Source organism: Petaurus breviceps, unplaced genomic scaffold (genome assembly GCF_028583685.1).
Source record: "Petaurus breviceps papuanus isolate PSGF00001 unplaced genomic scaffold, PetGlider_PUasm1.0 138, whole genome shotgun sequence".
NCBI classification, from domain to species: Eukaryota; Metazoa; Chordata; class Mammalia; order Diprotodontia; family Petauridae; genus Petaurus; species Petaurus breviceps.
In genome coordinates, this window is record NW_027185694.1 from 26,048,345 (window position 1) to 26,076,001 (window position 27,657).

At 39.3% G+C, this 27,657-nt stretch overlaps 1 protein-coding gene across 1 annotated transcript in view; it reads right to left on the reverse strand.

Moving 5' to 3' along the window:
- Positions 1–8,859: 8,859 nt before the first annotated feature.
- The window catches only part of TEKT4 (tektin 4), a 70,057-nt gene continuing 51,259 nt past the window's right edge, over positions 8,860–27,657 (reverse strand). The window contains exons 4-5 of the mRNA XM_069065631.1: positions 14,295–14,517; positions 8,860–9,018 (exon numbers count right to left, since the gene is read on the reverse strand). Of these exons, the coding sequence (XP_068921732.1) occupies positions 8,860–9,018; positions 14,295–14,517 (382 nt within the window). The remainder of the gene's footprint in view (positions 9,019–14,294; positions 14,518–27,657) is intronic.

The window sequence follows — 27,657 nt, forward strand, 5'->3', positions numbered from 1 at the left end:
AGGAAACCAGACCTCTGGTTGGGGTGTCTCTTTTAATGGCCTTGGGTACCTACCATGTTTCCCCGAAAATAAGCCCTCCCCCGAAAATAAGCCCTATTGAGATTGCTACTGTAGTGAAGGTGATTCCCTGCGCTACACGCGCTCCGAGCTGCATCCAATCAGAGCTGCAGCAGTGAGCGCATCATCCTGTTCTCCCCCAGTGATTTGCTTAGTGAATAAAGGAACATTTTTTTGTTCACATTTACCTGTTTATTAAAATTGCTGTCAATGTTCATTAAAATAAGCCCTCCCCTGAAAATAAGCCCTCTGGTGTTTTTCTGTCCAAAAAATTAATAAGACAGTGTCTTATTATTGGGGAAACACGGTATGTAGGAAGGTGTACAGTGGAAAATGGTGGGTTGTGTGGGTGTTATACATTCATCCTCTTGAAGGTTTATCTGCCAATAAAGAATAGAAAAGTCCATTAAACATGTTTATTCTTGTCAAATAGATAGATTTCTTCCTTTAATAAAAGGCTACTTGACAAAATTAAACATTTTGGGGGTTGAATTCCATCAAAATAGACTGTGTGTGTGTGTGTGTGTGTGTGTGTGTGTGTGTGTGTGTGTGCGCGCGCGCGCAGACGTAGTATGCCAAGAAGAAAATAATCCTGGACCAGGAATCAGGAAAACTGGGTTCAGTTGTGTGCTGGAGGCAGCTCCTATAATCTAGAGCTGATTGTTAAATATTCAGTGTGAGAAGCAAACATAAATTCTTCAGAAATTTATAAATTCTATAAATCAGGGCTTGATTTATTGTTTAATTGCTTGTTTAGGCTTTGAAAAAGTGATAGAGAAAATGTTAACAATGCAAATTAAATTAAAAAATATGTTGTGTTTATTCCACTCCCACTCTCACTCCCTACCCCAGAGCTGGTTGTTAAACATTTACTAGGAAAATCCAGCCTGGGTTATTATAGCTCTTGCTCTAGCGCTGATTTGTTGTGTGACATTGGCTGAGTCTCTTTCCTTATCCCAGCCCAATTCGTGGTCAATAAAATGAACATTAAAAATCCCTGTTCTCTTGGGAGTTCTAATGCAGGGCAAGTGAGATAATGTATGCAGATAATCTTTGAAAACTACCAGTGCCAAACGCACAGTTAACACAGATAATGATACAATCTTTGACTAAAGATCTCCTCTGAAGTCTTATTATTGTAAAGAGATGACTCTGGATTCCCAGAGGTTAGAAGAGGTGGGGATTGGGGTGGAGGGAGGGAGCATAGTCCCATTGTAGGCCCTACCCAACTTTTTTTTTGTGTTGAGTCATTTTCGTCCTGTCTGAGAACCCATCTGGGGTTTTCTTGACAAAGATACTGGCATGGTTTGTCATTTACTCCTCCAGCCCCTTTTACAGATGAGGAAACTGAGGTAAATAAGGTCAAGTGACTTGCCCTGGGTCACACTGCTAGTAAGGATCTGAGGCCTGATTTGAACTTTTGAAGACGAGTCTTCAGGACTCCAGGCCTGGCTATCTATCCAGTGTCCCATCTAGGTGTCCCGCCTATATGTCTTTTAACAATCCACGAATCCAAGTGATTTTAAACATTTTTTAACTTTAACAATTTTTTGACCCTAGGAAGTAATGAGTCTGTCTGCTGAGTCATGAAAGATATGTGTTCTGTCAGTGGGTAAAGAACCTGCACTGACACGATCAGGAATCTTTTAAAGCATCCAAGTAATAATGATGCTATGGGACAGGGCCTTAATCACTGGTTCTGATCAGAGGGTAGTTGACCTGATCAATCATTCAGTGTGATAGGCAAGTGAGCCCAATCTATCTCTGAAGAGATGATGTGAAGACCTTAGGCAGAAAACATCTAATTTGACTTCTTGGACTCTGATTTATAGATGGCCAAGGTGAATGAGCAGAGTTGTTAAGTTTGTAGGCTAGACAAAACTTGGCACAGTCCATACATTTGTCCTATCTGGATTGCCACAGACATTATTAGTGACCTGTCTATGCTATTGACTTTCCCTGTGACAAGCATTTGCTAAGGGCCTGCTATGTCCCAGGCACAAGGCTAAGTGCCGGGGGGGCAAATGAAGGCAACGACACAGTCCCTACCCTCAAAGATCTCACAGTGGAATGTGGGTGAGGAGACAGAATAATATTCAAAATATGCATAGACAAAATATGGACAGATTGCTTGTCTATTAAATGGTGGCACAATGGATAGAGCACCAGGCCTGGAGTCAGGAAGACCAGAGTTCAAATTTGACCTCAGACACTTGCTGTGTGACCCTAGGCAAGTCACTTAACCCTATTTGTCTCAGCTTCCTCATCTGTAAAATGAGCTGGAGAAGGAAATTGCAAACCATTCCAGTATCTTTGCCAAGAAAACCCCAAATGGGATCACGGAGAGCTGGACACAACTAGAAAATGGCTGAACCACAATAACAATACTCCTACCACACAGGTTTGTCATGAATAAAGTGTTCTATAAATTTGAATATACTATAGAAATATTGGCTATAACCTAGATTGAGGTGAGAACCTATGGCTTCAAGGCCACATGTGGCCCTATAGATCCTCCAATGCAGTCGTTTGACTGAATCCAAACTTCACAGAACAAATCTTAATAAAAGGTTTTGTTCTGTAAAACTTTGACTGAGTCAAAAGGCTGCACCCAAGGACCTAGAGGTTCACATGTGGCCTTGAGGCAGCAGGTTCCCCACTCCTGATCCTAGACAGAACAACCACCTTATCTGGGTTCTATTCAGACAAATGAGAAATAATACAAATTTTAAAAAATCATATCAACTGGAAAAATATTCAAATGTGGAAAGAATTCAGAGGTGGGTGTACATCGGTACTTTGGCCTGGGTATTGGCTTTTAGTTTGGATTCACAAGTGTGTAGATGTCCTATCAATCTCAGTGTGTCAAGCAGTCTTTCATCTTTGACATACTTGAAGGCCAATAGGGAATCCCAATATAGAGACATCATTTACATGAGTCTGACTCAAAATTCTTCTGGTTACATGATCAGTGTAGACACACCCTGTGGACCTTGAGATTGTGTCTTTCCTTTGAATGAACAGTAGAATTAGTAGTATATTCCCAGATGTGTATTTTTACATTTAATTAATAATTAATAAAAATAATAAATAAAATTACATTTTAATTAATAAACTTGTAAAGGACTTGATGCTTCTAAGGGATTATGAGATGAATAAAATGGTATTAGAAAACTACTCTCTAGACCAACCTCAAAGGAGCTAGCTTCATGAAAAATCACAGGAGTCCCAAAACCTTTTGTAGTTCATGGATGTTTGGAGCCTGTAAATGGGAAAATTTCTGTATCTGCCTAAATTTTTTCTTTACATATTTTGCATATTATTCTCTCTCCTCACCCCATTATACTGTGAGATCTTTGAAGGTAGGGACTCTGTCTTTGCCTTCATTTGCATCTCCAGCACTTAGCATTGTCTGGGACATAGCAGCGTTAAGTGACTTGCCCAGGGTCACACAGCAACATATATATATATATATATATATATAATATTTTCAATATATGGAGATATATGTACATATCAGCATATGTATGTGTGTATATGTATATATACATATTTATCTCTATGTGTATATATGCAATAAACATATGTTTATATATGCGTGCATATACATATATGTATATTGTGTGTATATACCCATAAATATATACATATGTGTGTGTGTGTGTGTGTATAAATGGGACAATTAGATGGCTCAGTGGATAGAGCAGTAAGCCTTGATTCAGCAAGTTGCTTTTAAGTCATTTCAGTCATGTCTGCCTATGATCCCATTTGGGGTTTTCTCGGCAGAGATACTGGAGTGGTTTGCCATTTCCTTCTCCAGTTCATCTTACAGATAAGGAAATAAGGGTTCCATGAACAAAGGCAGAGTTCAATATAGAAGTTCAGGTGAGTAATGAGGTGAATGGGGAGAAGCATAAACCCAAAATGTGTCTTTCCTTCCCTCATTTTATTTTATTTTATTTTTTGCCTTTTTGTAGGGCAATTGGAGTTAAGTAACTTAACCAAGGTTACACAGCTAGTTTTTTTTTTGTGTGGGTGTTAAGTGTCTGAGGCCAGACTCAAACTCAGGTCCTCTCGACTCAGGGGCCAGTGCTTTACTCACTGCGCCATCTGGTCGCCCCATCCTTCCCTCATTTTATATGATCAATGTTACTTTCTAAGAATAAAAGGAACCATGGTATAGTGGATCTCAGACAATGGTCTTGGAGTTAAAAGACCTGGGTTCAACTCCTATCAGTTACTAACAATAGGACTTGAGATAGCTTATTTCTGGGACTTCATTTTCCTCATCCGTAAAATGGGAATAATAGTGTTTGCATTGCCCATCTCATACAGTGGCCATAAGCCTTAAAGTGCTATGCAAAGAAGATTATGATAGTTATAATTACTAACAACCTTATTCACCATGAGCTTGGTGCATAGGTAAACATTACTACATATTAAGACTAGGTCTACACAGCACACAGGGAACATTGAGGAGGTAGATGATATTTCCAGAGCCTTGGGTGATGAGCCAGTAAATCTGGGTTCAAGTCCCAACTCCACCCTAAACTCAGAATGATTATTATTAGAATATTAGAGATGGAAGGGGTCTTGGAGGTCATTTGGTCTATTCCTCATCTTGTAGATTAAGAAACCAAAATCCAGAGGGGAGAAGTGCCTTGGCCAGTGGCAGTGGCAGACCCAGACTCGATGCTCAATCTTTTGCTTGCAATTCCAATTTCCTTTTCACCACACAACTATAGTCTCACTATATGATCTCCACCAAGCCACTTTTCTCTGGACCTCAGTTTCTTTTTCTGCTTTTTCCTTGTGTCCTTCTTGCTTAACTCACACAAGGTTTAATAAGTACATGTTTAGTGGTTCCTTGTCTGGGCTGAATTAATCATTATTCAAAGACTTTTAGAAGTCAAGCCTTTTAACCTCCCTTAGAGGACTGATCTAGTGCCTCTGCCTTAACTCCTTGGGAAATATTGTTGACATTTCTAACAAGGACCTCTCTGGTTTAGGACTGTGATCTTCAGCTCCAGTTTTGTTTTTATTTTAATTTGTTACTTATTATTAACATTTTTTTTAATTTAAGTTCTGAAGTCTTTCCTTCCTTCCAGTCCTCCCCCATCCATTGAGAAGGCAAACAATGTAAAATTAATTATATGTGTGAAATAATGCAAAACATATTTCCATATTAGCTATGTTACCAAAACTAAAGTGAAAAAAAGTATGCTTCAATCTTCACTCAGACTTTTATCAATTTGCTCTCTCTAGGTGTGTTGAATTTTTCATCATGAGTCCTTTTGTCTTGGAGCCAATTTTCTTGGATCATTTTATTGATAAGACATAGCTGATCATTATTTCTACATTATTGTTACTGTGTACAATTTTCTCCTGGTTCTGTTCACTTAATTTTACATCAGTTCATATAAGTTTTCCCAGATGATTCCAAAACCGTTCTGCTTGGCATTTTTTATAGTACAGTATTATTCCATTACAATCATATACCACAACTTCTTCAGCCATTCCCCTGTAGATGGGCATCTCCTCACTTTCCAATTCTTTGCCACCACAAAAAGAGATGTTATAAATATTTTTGTGTATATATATATATATATAGCATTCATGTATAATATATAAATGTACTATAAATATATATCACAAATATAGAAACATAAATATACATATAAAGGAGAGATAGAGATAGATATATAGATATATATGTATGTAGATATAAATATATGTTCTTTTTCTCCTCTTTGGTCTTTTTGGGATACAGAACTAGTAAGCAGATTTGTAGATTTGCTAGGTCAAAGGGTATGTATGGTTTTATAGCCCTTTGCACGTAGTTCAAATTGTTCTCCAGAATGGTTGAGCCAGTTCACAATGCATTAATGTCTCATTTTTTTCCACATCCCCTCCAGCATTTTTCCCTTTCTTTTTCTATCATGTTAGTCAATCTGATAGGTATGAAGTGGTATCTCAAAGCTGTTCTACTTTGGATTTTCCTTAATCAATCGTGATTTAAATTCAGTTCTGGTTTGAAAGAGGCTCAGGTGGAAGTTGTCCTGTGAGATACATTAAAGGAGGAAATCATCCTTATGTTGGAATGAGTGCTCTCATGGAGCTAATATATTTCCTTATATTCTTTGAATAATAAACATAAGTGTTCTGCTGCAATTGGATATGTATACATGGAGATCCCTTACACAGCAAGGTAGTATGGAGAGGTGCCCAGACAGAGCTAGAATCTAGGTTCCATTGATCTTTTCATAGAGCATCATATTACCTACCCCACCCTACCCCTAATTTTACAGATATGGAAAATTATACCAAGAGGAGAAACAATTTGTCCATGGCCATTAGGAAAGGAGATGGCTAAGTTTGGAATCTCCTTTCCTCTGACCATTTTCTGTTTCAACCAGGAGAGCTTGCTTTTCCCCCACCTCCCCATTCTACCTTTGTAATGATAATAACAGGCTATTTTATTGATACAATACTATATACTTGCCAAAGCAAGCTCATCTTACTATCTCCCTTAGTATGGGTTATTTTCCCTATTTAAACAGTTGAGGAAAGAAGCATAAGCCCTGTGTTCTAGTTCTGTCTCTGACACATACGGGTTGCATTCATAATCCTGAACAAATCACTCTATCACTCAATTCCCCCAGGTAACTCTTTATGACTATAACTTTGCAAGTTTGTATGAGTAGAGGACATTTTCTCACTGGGAGTTCTCTACACCATTGAAATCTGAGTCCCAGATGCACCTAAGGTTTAAAAAACCCCAATTTTGCCCTACAATACTACTGCAAAGTAGGTAGTATAAAGATTTTTTTAATAACCATACTTTTATAGACAAAGAAAATAACATTGGGAGATGTGCAAGGTAGTATTAGATTTTGGATTTTGTAAAGCCAATCACAAGCAGTTCTGAGGACTGTTGCTGTGAATAACTTTAAGGATCTAAACACATAGTATAATGAACTCTCTATTTATTCAGCAATAAACTAAAGTAAAACATTCAAGAAACTAAAGCACAACATTCACAACAATATAACATAACAGCTTATTGCTAAAATGGTCACATAGTCTTTTTTTTTTAAGCAATCAGGGTTAAGTAACTTGCTCAAGGTTACACGGCCAGTTATTTCTGTGTGTGGTGCTAAGTATCTGAGCCCAGATTTGATCCCCAGGTCATCCTGACACTGGAGCTGGTGCTCTTACTCACTGAGCCACCTTGCCACCCCTAAAATGGTCACATAGTCTTAAACAAAGCATAGTATTCAGTAAGTCACAATCCCCTCAATCAATATAGAATATGCAAGTAAAGTCTCCTTTCATCTTGACTTGAGGCTGACTTCCAACCATCCTTAAACCAGCTATCCTTAAGGGGTAACAGAGAATACAAACACCATCCACCCCTAGGTCACAGTAAGTTGCAATATCATCAGTCAGCACTGAATACCCAAGTAAAATCTCCTTTCATCTTAACTTGAAGCTGACTTCCAAACTCCATGACTCCCCTTCCACACTCCCAGCTCTTGCCTAGATTCACCCAACTCTTCCCTGGATTCACATGAAGGCAACTCTCCCAGCTCTTTCTTGGATTCACCTGACTCTTACCTGGATTCCCAGGTAGGAAGTTTTCTGCCTCCTGTTCCATATCATAGCTCAAGGGGACTGCTCCACTCCAACCTCTTCACAGTTTCTAGGAAAACAAAACTCAACAGGGCTACAACAATATTTACACACTTTGCCAGCACTATCATCTCAATTCACTTTCTATCTGAGAAATCAACACAAATCAACAGAGTGCTTCTGTCTGACAAAGTAACACTAACACAAATCAACAGACAGAATGCTTCCATCTAACAAAGTAACACAAATCAACAGAGAGAATGCTTCTATCTGATAAAAGTAACACAAATCAATAGAGAGTGCTTCTGTCTGACAAAATAACACCCACACAGAAGAACAGACAGAGCAATAGACAGAGTGCCGACATCACAAACATTCTCTCTCTCTTACCTCTAAGAAAGTAACACAGATTAACAGAGTGCCTAAATTGCAAGCATTCTCCCTCTCCGTTCTACTTGGTTCCAGCTTGTGCTCAAGCTTTCATCTGCTCTGTTCCTTCCTGTTCCACCCTTCTTGTTCCCATGTGATGACATTAGGCTTATTAAGGGCAGGGCAGGTGTCCAAACTCTCTTAGGCCTATTAAGGGCAACATAGATGTATACTGTTTCCAACAAAAACTTGGCACAATCAAAGGTGAGACTCAAAGACACGCTAATAGCTGAAAAAACCAGTAAAGTACTACTTTACTTATGGCCATGGCATCTCCAATCTCTAGACCCACATGTAGATGACTTCAGGGCCAAGGTAAGAGACTTTAGCTATTCTCTAACCTCTCCTGAAGGAGTCCTAGGAAAAATATTCCAACTCAGAGGATAGGCTTTCTAAATATAGACTTATAGGACTAGAAATCTTGTCTGGGTATGTTCAATATGTTAGGCATAAAAGGCATTAAAGGGAAATTAGATTATAACTCCTCTGGATGTATAGTATATTATGTGTATGGACACAGAGAATGTTAAACTATTTAATTTCCTCTTTATTTAATATCTTAATTAAATGTTTTTGCTAATGGTCCTATGCATCTCTAGAATGACCTAGAAATAAAATAATAGATAGGGATTCAGGCTATTATCTGAATTATCCCAAAGCAACCCCAATGATCCTCTGATTAGCTAAAGGGATTCTATATATGTACAGAAACATAAGCTATGTGAAGCCAGGCCAGCATCATTACCTGAATTGTGCTGTATCCCTGCAGAGGTCCATATTAGGCCTGTGAGCTCGCTGATAAAGCCTTGTCTGAGCGACTTTCATGGGGGTTTCTTTGTCTTTTATGGCTTGTTTAAGGGATGCAATGTTATTTTCCTGGTCAGAAATTTCTTGGAGTGTCTGTGGAAGAAGTAAAGTAGTGACACATGATATTGGACATCTATGTTTACATCCACATATATGGATAGCCAGGAAGCTTAGGGAGAAGGTAGCAGGGTAAAAAGACCTGATCTGTGCCTCCAACAAGTGCCCAAGAGAATGGCAGAGCTCAACCGGAACAGTAGATGGTATGGAACCAGAGATGAATGCATATGACTAAACCCAGAGCCCCAAGTCTACAATAGCTTCTCTTTCTTCTCTGCACAAGACTGGAGACATGACTCTCTAAAGCACCTTGTCTGAATTCTATCTTTCACTATGCTCTCTGAGCTTGACCAGATATGGAAGCAAGCACCCCAGCATGCCCAGGGTGGCTGCCAACACGGGTTCTTGGAGCTGCTTTGCTAAAAGAAAGCAACTCAAAATGGGTTAACAAGCTTACTTTAATCAATCAAACATATCATTTACCTTGTTCAAGGGAAAGTCAGCACCCTGAACTTCAGAGTATATGGACAGAAGTTACAAGAAAACAGAAAAATATATCAAGGATATAGGCCTCCAAACTGTCCAACCATTACATTCATACCAAATCACAGTTACCAGAGAGAGAAGCATCAACATATGGGTTTTGCAAAGCCGGGGGGCTCTCAATGGCTGCCCAAAGTCTCATCTAGTCAAATCACACAACACTTCTCAAAGTGAGCCCCCAAACAAAGACTCATATCAGGGATTATATAGCCTTTTCCTGGGTCAGAGAATGTAACAACCCTCTTGACCTATTGCCCAATCACAAAGCACCAAGGTGTGGGCATTGCTGAAAAACAAGCCTCCCACCACAGGCTTCAGGTACACTTAACCTAGGGGCAGGGAAGATCTTAAAAATTTACATTCCTATAAAATTCAGTCCCAAGATCTTTCATGCCCATAGCATAGACAATTTACATTTGAACTAGCACTAAACATCTCTTAGGTCACATTTTCAAGATACATAACTAAAGTTACCAAAGTGGCCACAAGGCCTTAAACAAACACAAAGTACATTGCATTATCACCTCAATACAAAACAAGAGTTCAAATAAAGTTCCCTTGGGGGGAGAGTGGAGGGGGTGTCCTTCCCCTCACACTGCTCCAGCCTCTGCTCACAAGTTCTGAGGGGCAACCAGGCAACAAAACCAATAGGGTGGGGTCCTTGGGGGTCCATGGCCCTTCACCCCACCCACCACAGACACAAGTCCATCTTCCCCCTGGGTCCCAAACTGTGGGATGCAGCAAGGAAACACATTCAGTGCCCCTGCTTTGCCACACAGTCCTTATCTTGTCCTGTGGCTGAATTCCGAACTCCTGGGTTCCTTCTTCTTCTGCAGGAGGCAGCTGCTCCTGTCTTCTGCCCAGGTGCTGATACAGGCAGTTCACCATTCCTGCTCTCAGCTCAGCAAAGTCAGCATGTCAACCATTCTTCTCTCCTGTTTCATTGCTCCACAGAGTCAAAGCTACCACAACTGGGAAATAAACAATTATCCCAGCCACTATACTTTCCTTTTACTCTGAAGATCTTGTTCGTGATGCCATTTGTAGCAGCAAGCACCCCAGCATCCCCAGGGTGGCTGCCAACACAGGTTCTTGGAGCTGATTTGCTAAAGGAAAACAACTAAAAATAGGTTAACAAGCTTACTTTAATCAATCAAACATATCATTTACCTTGTTCAGGGGAAAGTCGGCACCCCGAACTTCAGAGTATATGGACAGAAGTTACAAGAAAACAGAAAAACATATCAAGTAGACAGGCCTCCAAACAGTCCAGCCATTACATTCATACCAAATCACAGTTACCAGAGAGGGAAGCATCAACATCTGGGTTTTGCAAAGCCGGCGGGCTCTCAACGGTAGCCCAGAGTCTCATATGGTCAAATCATACAACACTTCTCAAAGTGAGCCCCAAAACAAAGCCTCACATCAGGGATTATGTAACCTTCTCCTGGGTCAGAGAATGTAACAACCCTCTTGACCCATTGCCCAATCACAAAGCACCAAGGTGTGGGAAATCCTGAAAACAAGCCTCCCACCACAGGCTTCAGGTGCATTAAACCTAAGGGCAGGGAAGATCTTAAAAATTTACTTTCCTACAACACCAGAGGGAGAGTGAACCCTCTGAGTTCCCAACTCAGGCATTTGAATAGCACATCACACAAATTTAGGGCTCAGGATTTTGTCCCCTTCAACTATGTTTCCTTTTTGTAAGCCTAAGCATTATATTGCTTCTGAGTGCATATGAGAGTTATTCTAATGGCTAAAGTAGATTTGTCCCTCAAGTACAGGAGACATTTGGAGATGGTACTGATAGGGCATGTTTGTGGCTTAGTCTCAGAGTTCCATGAGCCAAAACAACTAGGGAATGAGAAAAGGGGTCATAAGATATGTGTAGGACTGTGGTTGTAGACTGCAGGAAGTTTTTGGTGTTCTGTACCTTCCATTTACTAGTGGAACCCTAGCTCAAATTTAATGAAACATAACAAGTCATTGCCAAATTAGAAGCAGTAAAAGCTCCCAAGAGCTGCTTGAGCCAAAAGGCAAAGTTTCCTGTTCACTTAATATACCCTGAAAGCTCTCTGCTAGGGTATGGTGGGGGAGGTTATGGCAAGAGAAGTGTCACAGAATCATGTATCTAAGTTTCTTAGATGTCATTGAGCACAACTTTATCATCTTACAGATGAGGAAATCAAGGCACAGCAAATTTAACTGGGAGCCTGCTCTTACTCAACTAAAGAGGAAGAAGGAGAAAGTGTGAGAGAGTGGGAGGGGCCTAGGACCCAAGTCCTGGCTGCCTTATTCACTAGTCCAACCCCTTCATTTTACCAATGAAAAAATTGAGTCATAGGAAGTGTACAAAGCTAAGACCAAATCAAGGAAGCAACTAAGAGGTTGATTTCAAGTTGTTGTAAAGGGAAACTTCACAGGTGAGTAGTAATGAGTCCACCTCCCTGGAGGTCTTTCAGAGGGCTGCCTGTCAAGGATGTTGTACAGGGCATTCCCAGCCTGAAAAGAATAGGACCAGATGGTTTCTGAGATATCCCCTCCTCCCAGTTCTGAGCAGATAGGCCTCTGCTGACAAAACAAAATTCGCTTACATTCATTCCCACCAAAACTCCCTTAGAATGTGACCTTCCTACAATGAGTCACTCCCACTTTATAACTGTAGCAAATTATCCCAAATGTCAAATTATTTTGAAGCAGCTGAGTGGGATCTGCTTTTAGAATAACCAGTTTGGGGCTTGCTGGGGAAGTGAGGACTTGGGTGAGAAGTCCCCTGTGATCAACTTTTATTTTTGTAAGTCCTGGCAGAGGGGAGCTGTGACTGATGGTCTCTGGGGACTTGTGGGTTTGGAATAAGGAACATTAGGGTGATTTGTGGACTTCTCCTAACAGAAGCTTTGGGGTCCAGACTAAGCTATGATTCTGTCTTGGAGGGTCCATAGAGTTTACTCAGGAGGGAATGAAAAGAAAAATTTCACAGAAGTAGAACCAGCAATTGGAAAGCATGGAAAGAGCTATGGTCCTGGATGCAGATCTACATTAGGGGACCAGCTTGGCTACTTCCCAACTATAGTACTATGGATGAAACATTTCACCTCTATGCATGCTTTGGTTTTATAAAATGCAGGGTTTGAGCTAAATGAGCTAGTTCTTCTAGCCCAGTCATTATATGGCACTAAATAACAGGGAGGTACTTTGTGGTTCAATTCAAGGAAAAGCTTATAGCACAAACTATTTTAGGCTATAACCAGTGGTCACTGGAACGTTCCAAATAGGGCCTAGATGATAACCAGTCAGGGTTCTACGTAAAGGGTTTTTGTACTAGATTACCTCTAAGGCTCTGTCTAGCTATAAAGGGAAGTTTTCTGTGACTGAACATGTCTCATATACCCGCTTCTTTCTCTTATCTTACATTTGCTGTTGCTCTGACATGGGCCCTTATCATACCTAGACTATTAGACTATAATAATAGCCTAGTGGTTATTTTCCCTACCACAAGTTTCTCTCCACACTAATCCATGCTCCAGTCAGCTGTCAAACTGATCCTCCTAAAGTGCAGATATGATTACAGTGATGTTTAGTCATTTTTGAGTCAGGTCCTCATTTAGAGTTTTCTTGGGAAATATACCAGAATGGTCTACCATCTCTTTCAGCAGCCCATTCTGCAGATGAGGAACTGAGGCAAACAGGGCTAAGTGATTTGCCCAGGGACACACAACTGGTAAGTGTCTGAGGCTGGATTCGAACTCATGAAGATGAGTCTTCCTGACATCAGACCTAGCACTCTACCCACTGAGCCACCTAGTGATTTATGATTATATACGCTCTTATTAAAATAAATTCCAGTGCCTCCCTATTATCTGCAGGATCAAAAATAAAGGGCTTTGGAATCCAAAGCCATTCATTATCTGCTTCATTCCCTGCTTTTCTAGATTCCGTAGCCATACTCCCTTTACTTACTCTGTGATCCAATAACACCAGTTTCTTTAATGTTCCTCACATAAAATAATCCATCTCCTCACTCCAGGCATTTGTACTGACTGTCCTCCTTGCCTGTAATACCCTCCCTCCTCAAATCTGCCTTCTGGCTTCCTTCACATCTCATCTAAAACCACACTATGCAAGAAGAATTTCCTGATCCCCCTTTATGCCATTGCTTTTCTTCTATTGATTATCTCTTATTCATTACAGAAATGGACTGAAGTAGGAACTATGGAGCACTTAGAGCTTGGTCAGTCATCCACTACATTCTGGACTATCTCTAGTTATTCTGACTTTTTTCAGGCCCTTGGTCTTCAATGACTCTGGAAGGAAGGATGAGGTTGATGATTTTGTACAACTCTACCTCACTTCAATCCAATTCACTCACCAGTCAAGACTTCAGCCCATGCTGTCATTGGTCCTCTTCCAAAGCAAAGGACAAGCAACAACATGTCTAATTTCTCCCATATGAAGCTTATTTCAACATAATTGCATGTTATCTTCTACCATCAGACTTGTAAACCCTTGAGAGCAAGAATTATCTTTTTCCTTTCTTAAAATCTGCAGTACTTAGCATCATGCCCAGCTCATGTCAGGTGCTTTAATAAAAATGCTTGTTGATTGACTAATTGGAATTTGAAAGCATGGGCTATGACACCAATCATGGCAGTGCACCTGACGAAAGGGTCGGTCCAATGGAGCAGTATAATTCTGGTACCCCCAAGGGTTTTGAGATGGGGAGAGATGAGGTGGGGAGGAGTTGGGGCACAGCTAGAGGTTATCACCTTAATCAGGTGGTTCTGCAGCTTATATTTGGCATCCTCTAATTCCTCACAGCATTTGGCAAAGGCCAAGTTGACAGTATCACACTGTAGGCGGAGGTCCTCGGCAGTGTCACTGAGGATATTGTCGATCAGATGTCGCAGGTTGACGGATGCCATCTTCTCCCGTTCAGCCCGGTAGATGGTGTCGTGGCTGAACTTGCCCCATGTTTCTGGAGAGGAAGCGCTAAAGGGGTCAAAGGATGGAAAAGAAGTCAGTATTTCCTGCCCCCAGGGTTTGAGGAGTCATGGAACAAGAAGGGACTTGTTCTTGGAGTCAGGAGAAGAAAAGTTTCCTGACTCCAAGGAGTTTCCATTCTAATTGAGGAAATGTGATATACTTATGCAGACAAGAATTTGTATAGTATATTCCAGGTTCTCAGAGCCCATAGAGGAAAAGAGTTGTAAGGAAGTTGGGATCACAACAGGAAATAAACCTGGACATTTTAGGGAGTGGAAAATGATGGAGGTCTTCACAGGCTACACCAACTGTCAGGCATTCACCATAAGTCTCTCCCCTTTCTAGTCCATCCTGCAGTAAGCTGTGAAACTGATCTTCCTACAGCACAACCATGTCACACACACACACACACACACACCAACTCGATAAACCCCAACTCAATAAACTCCAGTGACTACCTCCAGATCGTGAACAAAATCCTCTGGCATTCAAAGCCCTTCATACCTTGCTCCATCCTTACCTTTCACATCTTCTTGCACTTTACACCCCCTCAGGTACTATCTGATCCAGCTGCTCTCTGCCCATGAGGACACTGCCTTCCTTTTTGTTCTTCAAACATAATATTCCATCTCCACCCTTTACATATTCTTTTTTTCTTGGTCTTTATTAATTTGTTTGTTTACTTTTAGTTTACAATATTCAATTCCACATTTCCTTGAGTTTCAAGTTTTCTCTCTCTAAACCCCAACCACCCCCACTCCCATGATGGCATACAAGCAAGTATAGAATCTGCAAATACATTCACATTAGACATTAGTCAGGTCATACAGGTGGATTGTATCAGATGGAATGAAAAATGGTAAAGGAGAAACAAAACCAAACAATAAAAAGAAAAACATCAGGTAATTTGCTTCAATCTGGATTCAAACTCAATCATTTCTAGGTATTTCTCTGGGAGTAGACATCTCTCTCCATTATGAATCTTTTGGGATTGACTTATATCACTGCATTGCTGAGAAGAGTCCAGTCTATAAAAGTTGGTCATCACATACACATTGTGTCTGTAATTGTGTACAAGTTTCTCCTGGTTCTATTCTTCTCACTCAGCATCACTTTAGTATAAGCCTCTCCAGGTAAATATGAAGTCCATCTGCTCCTCGTTTCTTATAGAACAATAGTATTCCATTACATGCATATACCACAACTTGTTCAGCCACTCCCCAATTGATGGGCACCCCCTTAATTTTCAATTTTTTGCCACCACAAAAAGAGATGCTATAAATATTTTTGTACACATGGGTCTTCCTCCCATTTCTATGATCTCTTTGGGACATAATCCAAAAGTGTTATTGCTTGGTCAAAGGTTATGAAATTATTTATAGCCCTTTGGGCATAATTCCAGATTGTTCTCCAGAAAGGTTGGATCATTCACAACTCCACCAGCAATGCATTAGTGTTCCAATTTGCCCACATCCTCTCCAGCATTTGTCATTTTCCTGTTTTAACATCTTAGCCAATCTGACTGTTGAGATGTGCTACCTCAGAGTTGTTTTGATTTGCATTTTTCTAATCAATAGTGATTTAGAGGGGCGGCCAGGTGGCTCAGCAAGTAAGAGCACCAACTCCAGTGTCGGGATGACCTGGATCAAATCTGAGCTCAGATATTCAGCACCACACCCAGAAATAACTGGCCGTGTAACCTTGAGCAAGTTACCTAACCCCGATTGCTTTAAAAAAAATAGTGATTTAGAGCATTTCTTCATATAAACATAGATATCTTTAATTTCTTCCTCTGAAAACTGCCTGTTCACACCCTTTGTCCATTTATCAATTGGGAATGACTTGTATTCATATAGATTTGACTCAATTCTCTGTATATTTTAGAAATGAGTCCTTTATCAGAGACATAGGTTGTAAAAATTCTTTCCCAATTTCCCACCTCCCTCTTAATCTTGGTTACATTGGCTTTCTTTGTACAGAAGCTTTTCAATGTAATGTAATCAAAATTATATACATTTGACATTTTTTATAATGCTCCCTAATACTTGTTTGGTCATAAAGTCTTTCCCTCTCCACAAATCTGACAGGTAAATGATTCCTTGCTTTCCCAGATTGCTTACAGTATCAACCTTTATACCTAGATCATGGACCCATTTACACTTGATTTTGGTATATGGTGTTAGATAATGGTCTATGCCCAGTTTCTGCCATGCTATATTCCAGTTTTCCCAGCAGTTTTTGTCAAATAATGTGTTCTGATCCCAAAAACTGGGGTCTTTGGGCTTATCAAACAATAGATTATTATAGACATTGACAGCTGAGTCTTGTGTGCCCAATCTATTCTATTGATCCACTCCTTTATTCCTCAGCCAGTAGCAAGTAGTTTTGATGACTGCTGCTTTATAATACAGATTAAAATCTGGTATAGCTAGTCCACCTTCCCTAGCATTTCTTTTCATTAATTCCCTTGATATTCTGGACCATTTGTTCTTCCAAATGAATTTTGTTACTCTTTTTTTCAAGTTCTATAAAGTAGTTTTTTGGAAAATTGATTGGTATGCCACTAAACATATAATTTAATTTAGGTTAAATTGTCATTTTTATAATATTAGCTCGACCCAGACATGAGAAATTGATATTTTTCCAATTAGTTAGATCTGACATTATTTGTGTGTAAAGTGTTTTGTAGTTGTGTTCATATAGGTTCTGGGTTTGTTTTGGTAGGTAAATTCCCAAATGTTTTATAATGTCTACAATAACTTTAAATGGGATTTCTCTATCTCTTGCTGTTGAATTTCATTAGAAATATCCAGGAATGCTGAGGATTTCTGTGGGTTTATTTTTTATCCTGCAACTTTGCCAAATTTATTTATTGTCTCAAGTAGTTTTTTACTTGATTCTCTAGGATTCTCTAAGTATATCATCATATCATCTGCAAAAAGTGTTAACTTGGTCTCTTCTTTGCCTAATTAGATTCCTTTGATTTCTTTTTCTTCTCTAATAGCTACTGCTAACATTTCTAGTACCAGATTGAATAAGAGGGGTGATAGTGGACATCCTTGTTTCACCCCTGATCTTATTGGAAATGCTTCTAGCTTATCCCCATTACATATAATACTTTCTGATAGTTTAAATAGATGCTACCTATTATTTTAAGAAAGGCTCGATTTATTCCTATACTTTCTAGTGTTTTTAATAGGAATGAATGTTGTATTTTGTCAAAAGCCTTTTCTGCATCTATTGAGATAATCATGTGGTTTCTGCTAGTTTTATTGTTGATATTACCAATTATACTGATGGTTTTCCAAACATTCAACCATCCTTGCATTCTTGGGATAAATCCTACCTAATTAAAGTGTATTATTCTTGTGATAACTTGCTGTAGTCTTTTAGTTAATAATTTATTTAAAATTTTTGCATCTATATTCATGAGGGAAATTGGTCTATAATTTTCTTTCTCTGTTTTATCTCTTCCTCATTTATGTATCAGTACCATATTCGTGTCATAAAAAGTATTTGGTAGGACTCCTTTTTCACTAATTTTCCCAAATAGTTTATAGAGAATTGGAATCAATTGTTCTTTAAGTGTTTGATAGAATTCACTAGTAACTCCATCTGGCCCTGGAGATTTTTTCCTAGGGGGTCCAATAATGGCTTGAGTTCCTTTTATGAGATGGGGTTATTTCAATAATTTACCTCCTCTTCAATTAATCTGCACAACTTGTATTTTTGTAAATATTCATCCTTTTCGCTAAGATTGTCAAATTTACATGCATACAATTGGGAAAAATAATTTCTAATTATTGTTTTGATTTCCTCTTCATTGGAGGTAGATTCACCTTTTTCATTTTTGATACTCATATTTGGTTTTCTTTTTTTTTTTATCATGTTGACTAAGGGTCTATCACTTTTATTGCTTTTTTTTCATAAAACTAGCTCTTAGTTTTATTTATTAATTCAATAGTTTTCTTAATTTCAATTTCATTAATCTCTCCTTTGGTTTTCAGTATTTCTTATTTACTATTTAACTGAGAATTTTCAATTTGTTCTTTTTCTTGGTTTTTCAATTGCATTCCCAATTCAGTGACCTCCGTTTTCTCTAATTTATTCATGTATGCACACAGGGATGTAAAACTTCCCCTAAGAACTGCCTTTCATGCATTCCACAAATTTTGGTATGTTGTCTCATTATTGTCATTCTCTTGAATGAAATTACTGATTGTTTCTATAATTTCTTGGTTGACCCACTCATTCTTTAGGATTAAATTGTTTAGTTTCGAAAGAGTTTTTAGTCTATCTTTCCATGGCCCTTTACTGCTTATGATTTTTATTGCATCATGATCTGAGAAGGATGCATTTAATATTTCTGCCTTTCTGCACTGAATTGTGAGTTTTTTATGCCTTAGTACATGGTTGATTTTTGAGTATTTGCCATGAACCACTGAGAAGAAAGTATATTCCTTTTTATCCCCATTCAGTTTTCTCCAGAGATCTATTTTATCTAGCCTCCCTAAAATTCTATTCACCTCCTTAACTTCTTTATTGTTTATTTTGAGGTTAGATTTAACAAGTTCAGAGAGGGGGAGATTAAGGTCCCCCACTAGTATAGTTTTGCTATCTATTCCTTTCTCTAATTCCCTTAATTTCTCCTCTAGGAATTTGGATGCTATACCATTTAGTGCATATGTGTTAAGTAATGATATTGCTTCATTTTCAATGGTGCCTTTTAGCAAGATATAGTTTCCTTTCTCATCACTATTAATTAGATTTATTTTTGCTTTTGTTTTATCTAAGATAAGGATTGCTACTCCTTTTTTTTTTTCACTTTAGCTGAGGCATAATATATTCTACTCCAGCCTTTTACCTTTACCCTGTCGGTTTCCCTTTTTTTCAAATGTGTTTAATATAGACAACATATTGTAGATTTATGGTTTTTAATCCATTTTGCTATCCGCCTCTGTTTTATGGGAGTGTTCATCCCATTCACCTTCACAGTAATGATAACTATCTGTCTCTTTCCCTCCATTCTATTCCCTCCCCTGCTTATGTTTTTGTTTCTTCCTTCTCCCTTCCCCTCCTTAGGAGTTTTCCTTTTGACCTCCACCTCCCTCAGTGTTCCCTCCCAGTGACCTCCCGTTCTTTACCTACCCTCTCCCCTTACTACGATTTCCCTCCCCTCTAATCACCCCCTTTTTCCCCCTTACCCTCATACTACCTAAAGAACACAATAGATTTTTATTCTTATCAGAGTATGTTATTCCCCCTTTGACCCCAAACCAATGAGAGTAAATTTCATACAGTGCTCCTCTCCTTCCCTCCTTTCCCTCTATTTAATGAGTTTTCATGTCTTTTCACATTAGAATCTTAAACATAACTGATCATGTTGATCCCTCTTTGAACCAGAACTAATGAGAATGATTTTCAAATTATGTTCCTCTCCCTCTTTCCTTCCTCTCTACTATTGCGTGTTTTTATGCCTTTTCATATGGCATAATTTACCTTTTTCTGTCTCATCCTTTCCTTTTATCCCATTACAGTCCCTTTGACCCCCTTAATAAGGTATTTTAATCATCAGATTAGTTCATTTATACCCACACACTGTATCAATGTATAACCTTTTAAAACGTCATGATAAATATAAAAATTTCAATATTGCCAGTTATCAGCTTCTCATATAGAGATGTAAACATTTTGCTCTTATTGCAGCCCAAGTTTTGTGCATGTGTGCGTGAATGTGCATGTATGTATTGTGAGTGTGCATTTTCTTTGTTTACCTTTTTATGTCTTTCTTGAGTTTTGTAATTGGAGATCAAATTTTCCATTGAGCTCTGGCTTTTTCATCAGGAAAGTCTGGAAGTCCCTTATTTCATTAAATGACCATCTCCCCACCTGAAAGATTATGCTCAGTTTTGCAGAATGGTTAATTCTTGGTTGCAGTTCTTTTGCCCTATGAAATATCAAATTCCAATCCCTCTGATCTTTTAATGTTGAAGGTGCTAGGTCCTGTGGTGATCCTGACTGTAGTTCCATTACATTTGAATTCTTTCTTTTTGGCTGCTTGCAGTATATTTTCCTTAATCTTGTAATTCTGGAATTTGACTACGATATTTCTTGGAATTTTCAATTTGGGATCTCTTTCAGGAGGAGTCCGGTGAATTCTTTCCATAACTTTTTTATCTTCTGATTCCAGGACTTAAAGGGCAGTTTTCTTTGACAATCTCTTAGAGGATGTTGTCCAGGCTGCTTTTTTCATCATGCCTTTCCAGTAGGCCTATAATTCTCAAGTTATCTCTCCTGGATCTGTTCTCTAGGTCAGTTGTTTTCCCAGTGAGATATTTTACACTTCCAATTTTTCAGTCTTCATGTTTTGTTTGATTGACTCTTAGTGCATCATAGAGTCCTGAGGTTCAATTTGACTGATGCTAATTTTTAATGAATTATTCTCTTCAGTTAGTTTTTGAATGCCCTTTTTTAATGAGGCATTTTCTCCATTTAGTTCACTAATTTTACTTTTTAAAAATTTGTTTTCTTCAATGATACTTTTTTCCAATTCGGTCACTGGAGATTTAAATTTGTCTTCTACCTTCCTAATTTGGCCTTTAAAATCTTTCTTGAGCTCCTCCAAGAATGCTTTTTGGACTTGAGACCAGTTCATATTTCCTTCTGTGGTCTCAGCTGTGAATATAGAGTCCATGTTGTCCTCTGTATTTGGTTGTTCTTTATTGCTGTGATAAGCTCTAATCGATTTTCTTGCCTTCCCCTTCTCCTTCTCAGCTTCCTTCCTTCCTATTGTAATTTCCTATTTCCTAATTTCTCAGGCTGGGAGCTAAGGGCCTGGTTGTTGACTTTGTATGTTGGAACCTCTGGGTGCCTAGGTTAGAGGTCAAGGCCAGGAGTCTCAGTGTTCCCCGAGTTACACTGAGGCTCACAGAGTAATCTGTGGAGGAGGGGTGGGCTGGCCACTTCAGATTTCTTCCTATATGCCCCTGGGCTACCACTCAAGCAGGCTTTTGCTGGTCAGGTGAGGTGGGGCTTGTTGGGACCCCTCCCCCTCTTCTATTCATACTCCTTGCTGCCTCAGTTATTCCCTTTCTCAGTGACTACTAAGCATGAGGCTGTTTCCACTATCTCAGGATTTCATTCTGGGTGGGACACTTATCTGTGGGTTTTCTAGGTCAGGGAGGGGGATTTGGAGCAGCCAGAGTTTACTTTGACATTCTTGCCCCTGGAAAATCAGGCAGGCGATTTCTAAACTTCCAGGCTGGGGGGTAATAGCCCCAAGAGAAGCTGCTGTCTCTGCTGGGGGCCTTCAGCCCTCTCTTACCTGGGTCCTATGGATCCTCCTGTCCTGTGATGAGATGCTGGTGAGACAGCTGCGAATTGCGGTTGGGGTGGGTGAGTTCCCCTGGCTGGGGCTCCTTCTCTCTCTGCTATAGTCTGCTCTCTAGTCCAAGCTCCTGCAGCCCTTACCTGCTCCACGCTCCCCCTGCCCTGACTCACGTGGACACCTTCCTGGGCTGGATTCTGCCCAGCTCTGTCTCCCAGTGGATTCTGATACTCTAAAATCTGCTCAGATTCACTTTTTAAAGTTTAGTGATGGGATTCACAGAGGAGCTTAGAAAAGTTATTGTTTCCATTCCTCCATCTTGGCTCCTCCCCCCTCAGGCTTTATATTTTCATTGGCTGTCGCCCACACCTGGAATTCTCTCCTTCTTCCCCTTTACCTACTGGCTTCTGGCGTTTCCATTATGTATTAACTAAAACCCTGACTCCTATAAGAACCCTTTTCTAATCTCTCTTTATGCTAGCACCTTCCCTCTGTGATTATCTCCAATTTATCCTATATGTAGTTTGTTTACTCATAATTGTTTTCATGTTGTCTCCCTATTTAGACCATGAATTACTTGAGAGCAGGGACTGTCCTTTGCCTTAGTTTCTGAATCACAAAGCTTGGAACACAGTATGTTCTTAATAAATGCTTATTGAATGGCCGACAAAGAAAAAAAGTAGGAATCTGAAAATAAGAAAGATCATTAGCTGGTAGTGTTAACCATATGAGATAAATTGGAGAAGGTATATAGGATTCAAGTTAGGCAGAAGAAGATAACATCTATGAGACTTTGGGAAGTCACCAACTAAAATACCTTTGGTCTCTGACCTAGGGAAAATAGTAGAATGTTCCTTGCCAGAACAGAGGAAATAAAAACCACAATTAGAAAGATAATTCATGAACTTGCTGATCCTTCCTTATAGTGACAATTTGGCATCCCTGGTGGACTTGATCAAGGTTCACCTCCTCCAAGAAATCCTTTCCTATCTAACTGCTGGAATCATGCTTCCTTTACTCTATTTCTACCTTGATATTTTTTACAGGAGAATATTAGTTGACCTCTTACGTTCAAGTATATGTAAGTTGTGGGGAAGAGGTTTCGTCATTCTGGCTAGGCTGCTAGACTTTTTACAGAATGGTCTAGCTAGGTAAGGGTCCCAGCTTTTAGTCTCAGGGAGGTATCTAGTGGAAAGAACCCTTCCTTGTTGTCAGAGGGTCCTTTGTTCATATCCTGTCGTTCATTGTTCATTATTACCTGCGTAACCTGGTGTAAAGAGTTGGACCTCTATGAGCTTCAGTTCCTTGCTCTGTGAAACTAGGGGGTTGAGTTGTACTATAAGGTTTTCAGGGTTCTTTCCAGCTCTAAATCTGGAAGATATACTGGACAATCTGGGTGGTATAGAGCTTTCAGCCTCTTAGCTCTAGGGGCCAGAAAGAAGTGTTAAGCTCCTCATTGAAATCCCTACAAACCCTTTGACACAAAAACCAAACAAACACAAAAATACAACTCATGGCTACCCAGAGAAGATCCTGGTGTCTGCCTAAAGTACATAAATGTACCTTAGATTAGGCCTTTGAATGGGCCCATTATGGTCATATGGCAGAGGAGAGAAATAGTTTCCAGGAAGAATATTTACTTTTCCCTTTCTATAGCCCTTGGTGGGTTTGGCTACCAGTTGTGATTCCCAGGGCCAGAAACTAACATCTGGCTTCAGTTTCTTGGCTTTGACTTGGACTTAGGGTCACTGCCTTGGATTCCTGTCACTTTGGCTTATTAAGACCTTTGAAGGCATTCATAATTCCTTCTTTTTTTGTGGGAGAAGAGCATCTATCATTCATTATACCTACTGGGTTCTCAAAAGAAAAATAAAGTTTCCTTAATCAGAATAAATTTGATACCCTCCATAAATCTCACTTAGTCTTCTGCTTAGACCTAGCCCATAACCATGACCCTAGATCCCTTTCTCCATTCACACAACACTCTCTCTGGCTACTCCACAAATAGGCCCAATTTCATTTCTTCTGAGGCAGGTGTCAAAAACTTAACTTCTATACCAGAAGTTCTTCATCTTTTTGTCTAATCAACCCATTTAGCAATTTAGTAAAACCTATCAACATCTCAAAATAATGTTTTGTTTAATTAAGGAAATATTAAAGTTCAGTTAAAAGTTGGTGAAAATAAGGATGTAACTTTTTTTTCGTCCAAGTACACAGCTCCCATGACATCTCTCCAAAGACCATGGACCCTAGGTTAAGAATCCCTGCTCTATGTAATGTCAGGTGAGGTTGAGAATGCCAAGTTCACAGTTTCTTCTGTCCAGTTCTCTCTATCTACAACCACACACTGAGGAATAGCAACCTTGGAGACTCTTTTGAACCTCTGCAATCTAGAGGAATATTGAATATAGTCCTAGATGGAGTCAGCAAGACCTGAGTTTGAGTACTACTTCAGACACTTGCTGGATGTATGTCTCTGGTCAAGTCACTTGACCTCTGTCTGCCTCAGTTCCCTCATAAGTAAAATAATGGGGTTGGAATGAATGGTTTCTGTAATCCTATCTCTGAATCTATAATCCTATGAATCTCTCTCCACACCCCCCCCCCCCCCCAATCACATTTCACTCTTTTCCAAAAGACTGGCTTACAGTCTTCTGGCTTCACCAGCATCCCTTCAAAATTGTCACCTTTACCATTTTACATCAATGAAGAGAGGGGAAAATATACTACAATCTATTTTTTCACTCAGACCCCTAGTGTGGATTAAAAGGCTTCAGATAAACCAGCTCCTCTCTGGAATAAATTAGGGAAATCAGAGCAAGCAGCCCATATGGTAGTGGTAGTTTGCCACCTGTTGGTCATTGGAAGAAACTACACAGTTTGCCAATTCTCATTGCAATAGAATGGTGGGGAAATGGATTCTCTGAGAGACAAGATAATATATGTCATTTGTGAACCGTGGGGTTGATCCAAGGAGACTAAGGGCAAGAGTTACAGCAGCATTCTACCCAAAGGAGCAATGACCTAGAGAGGCATCAGGAGACCTGAGTTCTAGACTTTTACTAGCTAGAGAGATGGGGCAAGTTTCTTTCTTCAACCTAATTTCCCTCCTTCATAGTTAGTCATTTAGTCAATTAGCACTTATTAAACATCTGCTGTATGCCAGACCTTGTGCTAAATTATGGAAATACAAGGGAATGCAGATAGTTCCTGCACTCAAGGAGCTCGAAGCCTAAGAAAGGAAGAAAATACACAAACAATTATGTGCAAACAAGATGTACCCAGGATAAATTGGAGATTAAGGAGGATCAGGAAAGGCTTCTCAGGAGAGACAGGATCTTAGATGAGACTTGAAAGAGAAACCAGGAGGCAGAGGTGAGGATTGAGAGATTGAATCCCAAATTTTTCTCTCCCTCCCCTCATTTCCCTAAGATAGCAAACAATATGATATAGATTATACATATGAAATCATGTTAAACGTTTCCATATTCGTCATGTTGTGAAAAAAGAAAGAGAACAAAAGTCAAAAGCTAGTAAAAATCACAAAAAGTAAAAATAAACGTGAATATAGAATGCTTCAACCTGCATTCAGATTCCACAGTTCTTTCTCTGGATGTGGATATAATTTTCCATTATGAGTCTTTTGGAATCATCTTGGATCATTGTGTTTCTGAGAAGAGACATTAGTAATGGTAATGGTACTTTGAAGATCTTCCCTGCCCCTTGGCCCCTTTATAGGCTTAAGTGAATTTGAGGACCTTCCCTGATTTGAAAATATACTTTGCCCCCTAATAGGCTGAATGTGGTCACATGGAGCCTGTGGTGGAAGGTTTCTTTTTTCAGGAATGCCCACACCTTGCTACTTTATGATTGGACAGTGGGTCACAAGAGTGGTGATGTTCGCTGACCCTGGAGAAGGCTATATATACACTGATGTGAGGTTTTGCTTTGAGGCTCACTCATGAAAAGAGTTGTGTGCCTAGGCCAGATGAGAGTCTGGGCAGCCACTGAGCCCCCTGGCTTTGAAAACCCAGATGTTGATGCTTTCCCCTCTGGTAACTGACTAGGTATGGATGTAATGGTCAGACAGCTGGAAGCCCTGCCTGTTGGTCTCTTTCTCTATCTGCATTTTTTGTCTGCTTGTAACTTCTGTTTGCATAATCTGAAGTTCAGGGTGTTGACTTTCCCCCCTAAACTAGGTAAATGATATGTTTCATTAAAGTAAGATGGTTAACCCCTTTTTGAGTTGCTTTCCTTTAGAAGAGCAGATAAAAGAACCTGTGCTAGCTACCATCCTGGGCATGCGAGGGTGCTTGCTGATACACAATTCCCCCAACATGGGGAATGAGATGCCCAGAGTTGGGAAATATAATGTTTTGTGTTAGGAAGGCAGTGTCACTGGAGTGCAGAGTATAATGACAGTGATCAAGGTATAAGAAAACTGGAAAGGATAGGAAAGGACCGTATTTTAGAAGACTTTGAATTCAATTCAACAAATATTTATAAAACTCGGACTATTTTTAGGTGCCTTTCAAGGTTATGGCGAGGCAAATATTTTCAAGGGGCTTAAAAATGAGGGGAATGGACTTATTAGGTTCATTTTCAGCACTAGAGATCTGAGTACAGTTTTAATTAGCTGTTAGCGCTTGGAAAATCAATTTATCTCTACAAATCTGTTTGTTCATCTAGTAATACTTGTTCATACCTCATGAAGTTTTTGAGGAGAAAGAAATTTGTAAGAATTTGGGCTCCATGGGAATGTGTTATGATGATAGAATTTATAATATGTGGAAATTTCCCTTTTTGGGGCCTTTCTTTTAAGTCCTTGGGCTATTACCAATGGAACCTCCTTCACCCAATCCATATGCTACCCAGTCAATAGATAATCACTGACATCCAATTTACAAAGACTCCTTTGCTTGGCACCAGATGGCTGAGGGTAAGGTACAAAAAAAAGTAAGAATTCAAAAGTAGAGAGGAGATGGGATCTCTCTTTCTTCAGGGATCTTTATGCTAGTAGGAGCTAAGGCACAGACTTGCATAACTCAATACAATTGCATTGTATAATACAATTAAGATTAGTACAATTTTAAAGAGCTAAGTACAATTCTAAAAAAAATAGTTCTTTGAAGACAGGAGATTTTTTTTTGTCTTTGTTTTTTATATCCCCAATACTTAACAGGTTGCCATATCTATGGTGGGCCCTTAATAAAAGATTGTTTAATTGAGCTACAGCATAAGACAGAAAGAAAAAATGCCAAATGGGAAGTTACAAAAAAAAAGTGGTAAAGGAATTCATAGTTAGGAGAGGATACTTTTGACTGTGGAGATATGGGAAAGCTTTCCGGAGGAGGCAGCACCTCAGCTTGACCTTGAAAGAAGGGTTGCCCTTAAAGAACTAGAAATCGAGGCAATGTCCATCAATTGAGGAATTACTGAGCAAGTTGTGATATACGAATGTAATGGAATATTATTGTGGTACAAAAAATGATGAGCAGGTAGATTTCAGAAAAACCTGGAGAGATGTGAACTGATGCTGACTGAAGTGAGAAGAATCAGGAAAACATTGTACAATATTGTACAATGATCAACTATGAATGACTTAGCTCTTCTCAGTAACACAATAATTCAAGACAATTCCAAAAAACTCATTATGGAAAATGTTATCCACATCCAGAGAAAGAATTATTGAATCTGACTGCAGATTGAAACATAATATATTCACTTTTATTTTTACTTTTTGTTTTTTAAATAGCTTTTTCCTTTTGTTCTGTTTCTTTTTTCACAACATGACTGGAAATATGTTTAACATGATTACA